General features: G+C 62.8%; 1 protein-coding gene across 3 annotated transcripts in view; it reads right to left on the bottom strand.

Annotated features, from left to right (window-relative positions):
- Window positions 1–3,038: 3,038 nt before the first annotated feature.
- The window catches only part of NWD1 (NACHT and WD repeat domain containing 1), a 32,799-nt gene continuing 28,690 nt past the window's right edge, over window positions 3,039–7,147 (bottom strand). For all 3 annotated transcript variants that reach the window (XM_070058932.1, XM_070058933.1, XM_070058931.1), the window contains 3 exons: window positions 6,456–7,006; window positions 5,996–6,101; window positions 3,039–5,169 (listed from right to left, as the gene is read on the bottom strand). In XM_070058932.1, coding sequence (XP_069915033.1) covers window positions 4,868–5,169; window positions 5,996–6,101; window positions 6,456–7,006 — 959 coding nt within the window. In that variant the 3' untranslated portion in view covers window positions 3,039–4,867. The remainder of the gene's footprint in view (window positions 5,170–5,995; window positions 6,102–6,455; window positions 7,007–7,147) is intronic.

Genomic DNA, 7,147 nt, shown 5'->3' with positions numbered 1-7,147 from the left:
CCACCCAGGTCTCCCAAGGGGGTGGCAGGGACCCACGCACACACACTCCCCAGGGTGCACATCAGCGGGGAGCAGAGCTGGGGCTGGAAGCAGGTGCTCCGATGGGCGACACAGGCGTCCCCAGCGGCGGCGTAACCACCGCACCCCAATACCTGCCCTAGCAAACCCAGTGCTGACCTGAGCTCTCTGGAGTCCCAGCCCCCACGTGGGAGCTGCGGGAAAGTGGAGGCTGCGTCAGCTCGGAACGCATCCTGGGCCGGGCGCTGCAGCCCATGGCGGACAAACCCGGGCATTGTCCTGGGGGGTGCGGGGCGGGCGGAAGGGGTGGCAGATAAGAACCCATCACACTCACGCCCCAGCTGTCACAGATACAGCCCAAAGAAGCTGCAACAGTTTCAAGTGCTTTTTTCCAAGGCTGTGGGGACAAACCAGCCCAAGGTTGTGGAGCTCAAAGTGACCAGGACAGGAGCAGGTGTTCGGCCAAGTGGTTAAGAGGCCCACGGCGCACTCCAGAACGCCAGGGGCTCCACCCCCAGCCGCAGGCCCCGACTCCAGCTTCCTGCTAACACAGACACGGGGTGGGGGGCAGTGCCGATGGCTCAAGCAGGTGCGGTGGGAAACCTGGATTGAATGTAAAGCTCCCGGTTCCGGCGCTGACCCAGTGTCTGCTTTTGTGGGCATTCAGGGAGTGACCAGCATGTGGGACTCTCTCTCACTCTATTTCTCTCTGCTGTTTATTTGATTTTATTTTACTTGAAAGTCAGAGTTACACAGAGAAGAAGAGGCAGAGAGAGAGAGAGAGAGAGAGAGAGAGAGAGAGGTCTTCCATCCGCTGGTTCACTCCCCAAATGGCTGCAATGGCTGGAGCCAGGAGCTCCATCCGGGTCTCCCATGCAGGTGCAGGGGCCCAAGGACTTGGGCCATCCTCCACTGCTTTCCCAGGCCACAGCAGAGAGCTGGATCGGAAGAGGAGTAGCTGGGACTCGAACCAGTGCCCATAAGGGAAGCCAGCATGCAGGCGGCGGCTTTACCTGCTACGCCACAGCGCCGGCCCCTGTCTGCCTCTTGAAGAATAATAATTTTTTAAAAAGCCAATGACATGCTTGTACTGTCCAATCTGCACTACTGGGAGAGATTCACAGGGAGAAGCCCTTGCCAGGCTCCAAGGCGGAGGCCAGGGAATCTTCCGAACATAGGCTCCCCTCCGCCAGTCGCTCGCCCCCGGCTGGGAGCTGAGAACCGTGCAGGGGCTGTCACCGGGAACACCTGCCCGGGGCCTCCTGGCGCTCTCTCAGCTCGCTCACAGCCTGGCCGCTGGCTTCCCCAGCTGGTCTGAGAGTGAGTGCCGGAGCCAGCCGAGCGGAGGCCACAGCGCCTTCCTGCTCCCAACTGGGAAGCCACACAGGTGGGGCCAGGTGTTTGGCTGAGCGATTAAAGATGCTGGCACCGGGGGCTGCCGTGGTGCAGAGGGTGAAGCCGCCGCCTGTGACGCCAGCATCCCACATGAGCAGTGGTTCGAGTCCCAGCTGCTCCGCTTCCTAACCAGCTCCCTGCTAATACACCTGGGAAAGCAGCAGCAGATGGCTGGAGTCTTAGGCCCCTGCCACTCACATGGGAGGCCCAGATGGAGCTCCGGGCTCCTGGCTTTGGCCTGGCCCAGCCCTGGTTGTTGTGGCCATCTGGGGAGTGAACCAGCGGATGGAAGACCTCTCTCTCTCTCTAACTGTGCCCATCAAAATGCCTACATACCATAGGGGAGCGTGTGACTCCACCTTCCTGCTAACGGTAGCGGATGAGAGCGGAGAGACACATCAGAAGGCAGAGCTGTACAAAGGTCCTGAGGTGGGAGGGCGCCCTTGGGAAACTTGAAAGAAAGCCCAGTGGCCCCAGCCAGAGGGCACAGACCACACAGCGCCTTATGAGGGCACTGGGAGAAACAGGAGCTCCATCCAGGTCTCCCACGTGGGTGGCAGGGGCCCAGGCCCCAGAGCCATCACCTCTGCCTCCCAGGCTGCGCCAGGCAGCCTGATGTGGGACGCGGGGGTCACAGCGGCACTGTAACCCGGCACGGGGGCTGCAGACAGAGGTGCCGCAGGGGGAGCAGAGCGGCAGGAGGAGGCAGGGAGGGTGCGCTGGCTGGGACAGCGGGGTCCTAGCACAGGGAGGGAGCGGCAGCCGTGGGAGGCAGAGAAGGGGAGGAAGGAGGGAGTGTGGCGTGGACGTGGCTCCCCCGCAGTTTCAGAACCTCCCCCCTCCCCGAGGTAGCAGCCGCCGCAGGCTATCTGGACAGACCGTTCTACACCTCCTGGCAGCCTGTCCCCAAAGCCCAAGGACACATGTGCGACCCAGACAAGCCGACAGGGGCCGGCGTGGGCCTGTATCCCATATCAGAGCAACTGGGTTTGAGTCCCGGTTCTACTCCCTGCTAATGCACCTGGGGAAGTAGTGGGAGATGGCCCAAGTGCTGGGGCCCCTGCGCCCGCATGGGAGACCCGGATGGAGCTCCTGGCTCCTGGCTCCTGGCTGTGGCCTGGCCCAGTCCTGGCTGTTGCAGGCATTTGAGGAATGGAAGTTATCTTTGTGTCTCTCTGTCTCTCTGCATTCCAAAGAAAAAAGCTATTTAAAAAATAAAAAGAAAAGCCGACAAGGGTGGGACTTTTGCCTAGTGATTAAGATACCAGGGAACATGCAGGTGCCTGGGGCTGTCCTTGGGGCACAGCGGGTGAAGCCACTGCTTGGACAGAACACCAGCGTCCCATGGGAATGCCAGGGGGGTCCTGGCTGCTCCACTTCTGACCCAGCTCTCTGCTGTGGCCTGGGAAAGCAGTGGAGGATGGCCCAAGTCCTTGGGCCCCTGCACCCGCGTGGGAGACCCGGAAGAAGCTCCTGGCTCCTGGCTTCAGCTTGGTTGAGCCTCGGTTGTTGAGGCCATTTGGGGAATGAACCAGAGGATGAAACATTTCTCTCTCTTAAGTAAATAAATAAAAGTAATTTTAACATTCATTTCATTTATTTGAAAGGCAAAGGGGAGAGGCAGGGAGAGGTCTTCCATCCACCGGTTCACTCCCTGGATGGCTGCATCAGCCGGAGCTGGGCTGATCTGAAGCCAGGAACCAGGAGCTTCCTCCGGATCTCCCACGGCGGTGCAGGGGCCCAAACACTCAGGCCAGCTTCTACTGCTTTCCCAGGTACACTAGCAGGGAGCTGGATGGGAAGTGGAGCAGCCAGGACTCGAACCGGTGCCCATATGGGATGCCAGCACTTAACCCGCTATGCCACAGTGCCGGCCCCAGTAAACAAACTTCTAAAACCTTATTCCCATGCGTGAGTCGTATGAGTGGACACCCGGGGCAACCGATGCTTGGTGAGGCTGTCCTGCTTCCGGCAGAGACATTTTAAACCTGAAATTGTGGAGAGGATCGCGCGGGGTCTCGGCACCCACTATGTCAGCTTCGGGTGGACCCCCAAGGGTGAGCCCCTGTGCTCACGGGCTCCCCCTGGAGTCTAAATGCGCTAAGCGCGAAGGACAGGCGCAGGGTGCACGCGCGCCTCCGACTCCCCGACACCTGCCGTCCAACACGCGCGGGCGTGGAGCTGGAAAGCGGAATTGGAGGCTGAGGGTCGAAGGTCCGTCTGGGAACCCTGGTTTGGGAACTGAATGAGTGAGGTCGTAGGTTTGCAAGGTTGGGTGTTCTGAGACTCTGGGCTGGAATGGAGCGGGAGGGCGGACAGCCGCCTGCAAGTGTGGATGCCCCGGTCGGTTCTGGCAGAAGGCCTAGAAGCACAAGGCACGGAGCGTGCAGGATGGAAGGTGCTGGAACACTGACCTTGCACACGTCAGATGACCCCCAAGCAAAACAGAGATGTCAGCGACGCCTTCCGCGCTTCCAAGAGCGCCCCCCAGCCCCGTTCCTAAGGTTTGTTTTGTTTGTTTTAAGCATCTTTATTGCAATGCTTGGGAGCCAGGGACTAGGGATGGAACAGCGGCTTGAATCAGGAAGCCAGCTCACCCACGAGACACAGGCCAAGGCGCCCATGTGAGCCCGCACAACAGTGGGTTTCTGGCTTTGCTTATGCAGGGAGGCCTCGCGGGTTCTGGGCTACAGTCGGGACGCCCGTGCCCGCCCTGCACGTTCCCGCCGGCTCCCCATTCCCTGCTGTGGCCCACTGGGGTGCCTGGAGACCACCTTGATGGCTGCTGGCCCCCGGCCGTGGGCATCCGCGCCTGCTACCTGCCGAGCCGTGGCCCCGATTCTAAGACTACAATTGGAGGGAGGGGACCCCACCCGGGCCGGGACACACGAGGCTCCTGGCTCTCGAAGCTCTTCCACACCTCCAACTTGTGCCCTGGAGCAGATCACAGCTATGCGCGCAAAAGGCTCAGTTTGCTAGACTGTAAAATGGACACACAAGACTCCTGCCCCTCTGGGGCCCACATCAGCGGTCTGGGCAGTGTCACCCTCACCCAGCGCCAAGCCAGCACCCCATCTCCCTCCCAGGGACACCCACTTCCTTTCTCGGACCACGTGGTTCTGTCATCGCCGCCATCTTAGCCACAGAGAGGCCGGCACTGGGTCAGCCTAGCCAATCAGAGCGACGCATTCCACCGACGAATGGGCATGGGAGCCAATCAGAACCACAACAGTGCAGTCAGGGCCGGGACTTCCGCGGGAACTTCCGGTCTCAGGCCTCCGATCTTAGCGACGAGGCCATATTGGCCATCCTGTTGCTACCCTGGGGATGGAGGGAATCGCGGGAGAAGGCGGGGCCCGGGACGCACGATCCTGGGGCCTCGAGGCCGGGTATACACCAGCAAACACGCTTCCTTGGCCTGGGCCGGGTTGGCGGCGGCTGGCTCACGGGGCGGCTACACGATCACGCAGACTTGCGAGCGCCTGTTGGGCGTGGACTCCTTCCCAGGGGCCCGCTCCGACCCCGAGGCCCCCGGAGCTCCCGCGGCCGCCGCCCGCTGCTCTCTCTGCCTGGCTCTGACCATCCACGCTGCCTTCTGGAAGGTGTGCAACGGCTCCTGCTGCGAGGTTCTCGCCGCGGGGCGCTGGAAACGCTCGCGGATGAGATACCCGTGCCTGCTGGGGGCCAGGAAGCCCCCAGCCGTGGGGATGATTCTGTCCACCACGGTGTGGACGAACTGGACGGCCAGCAGGGTGCCTGGGGGAGGCGAGGACACGGGCACAGATGAGGGAAGGCGGGGGAGGGCGACGGCCCAGCCCCGCGCAGCGCTGAGCTGGCCGTGGGCCCCTCATCAGCTCCCATTGAAACTTTGCCACTCCATCTGCAAAACTCCATCTGCAATACAGAACCTAGCTATGCAGGGGGAATCTTGCAGATTGAAAGACGTGATGTTGGGGCCGGCGCTGCGGCATAGCGGGTAAAGCCGCCGCCTGCAGTGCTGGCATCCCATAGCGGCGCCGGTTCGAGTCCCGGCTGCTCCACTTCCCATCCAGCTCTCCGCTATGGCCTAGGAAAGCAGTGGAGGGTGGCCCAAGTGCTTGGGCCCCTGCACCTGCGTGGGAGACCTAGAAGACGCTCCTGGCTTTGGCCTGGCCCAGTTTGGCCATTTGGAGAGTGAACCAGCGGATGGATGACCCCCTCTGTAACTCTTTCAAATAAATAAAAAATAAATATATTTTTAAAAAAGCTCTCTGTGGCCTGAACCCGCTCTCTTCCCACCCCTAGGGGCCTCTCGTGTGAGATCCTGGCTCACAGCTCAACACCCAAACCCCGCCTCCCCCACCCTGGCAGTGCGCACAGCAGGCAGCACAGGTCACCTGCGCGGAGGGGGCGGGGTCGCGCGGTGAGGGTGCTCTGGAGCCGCACACGGTGGGGGGGGGGGGGCAGAAGCAGGCTCGTGGGCTCATAAACAGCTCCCGAGACCGACAGACTCAGGCAGAGGGGCCAGAGCAAGGGTCCCAGGCTGGGGCGGGGCTGTGCAGAGCGGAGCCCCCCGCCCCCGCCCCGCAGCCGAGCCGCTCACCGTCCAGAGCGCTCCACACCGTCACCGAGCAGTCCTTCATGCCCGCGTACACGTACTCGTCGTCCTTGGAGAAGCGGGCGCACTGGACACCCCCGCAGTAGGAGCTCTGCGGGACAGACAGGCAGGGGCTGCAGGAGGCCGGGGACCGACCCCGGGGTGGGGCCTGCCTAATCCCAGGGCGTCCGCGTGGGGTGCGGTGGGGTGAGGGCGGGGCTTGGAAGCATCGGAGAGAGGATTCGGTTGTTTCCGTCCCTTTTTAGTTCTACGATCGCTGTGGAAAGCGCTCTGCCCGGACTGGAATGGTGCGGCTGCCGGTTCGAGTCCCGGCTGCTCCACTTCCCATCCAGCCCCCTGCTGATGGGAAAGTACTGGAGGATGGCCGAGTGCTCGGACCCCTGCACCTGCGTGGGAGCCCCGGATGGAGCCTGCTCTGCCCCTGCTAATCAGCCTTCTCACGCACCGTACAGCTCATCTGGAACTTCCACCTGCGCGCCTGCAGGTCCCAGAGGCAGAGCAGGGCTTCCCCGGACCCGCTCACGGCCAGCTGCTCCCCGTGGCTGACGTCCACGCAGCCAACACGGCTCCCGTGGGCCTCCAGTGGGACCCCTCGGGAACTGGCACACTCGTGGAGGAAGAGGCCGCCGGCGGCCGTGCCGTACAGCACGCGGGAGTCGGCCAGCACGGCCACGCTGGCGATGGGCTCGGGCAGCCCGGGGGAGATGGTGTACGTGGGGCCCTCGATGACCGGGCAGGGCTCCCCGGGGCCGATGGCCAGCACCAGCACGACACTGTCGTAGGCGACGGCTAGCCACTTCTCGCTCTTGCTCAGGGCCATGCAGTTGACGGCTCTGCGGGCTTCGGGAGGGGGGATGCACATGACGTCCTGCCTGGAGTGCAGGGGGAACACGAGGACCACCCCCGAAGCGAGCCCCGTGAACAGCAGCTTGGCCTCCTCGGCCACCTCCAGGCACCGGACCTCGCTGGATGTGTCCAGGGCGTCTTGTTCTTCACCTGGGGTGGGGGGGATGGCACGGACAGAGGGAGAGAGGGAGGGAGGGAGGGAGAGAGAGAGGGAGGGAGGGAGGGAGAGAGAGAGGGAGGGAGGGAGGGAGAGAGAGAGGAAGGGAGGTCGGTCTTCCACCTGCTGATTCA

This window comes from Oryctolagus cuniculus, chromosome 16 (assembly GCF_964237555.1).
Source record: "Oryctolagus cuniculus chromosome 16, mOryCun1.1, whole genome shotgun sequence".
NCBI classification, from domain to species: Eukaryota; Metazoa; Chordata; class Mammalia; order Lagomorpha; family Leporidae; genus Oryctolagus; species Oryctolagus cuniculus.
The sequence above is the reverse complement of the archived record's forward strand: the minus strand, read 5'-3'. Positions and strand labels throughout refer to the sequence as shown.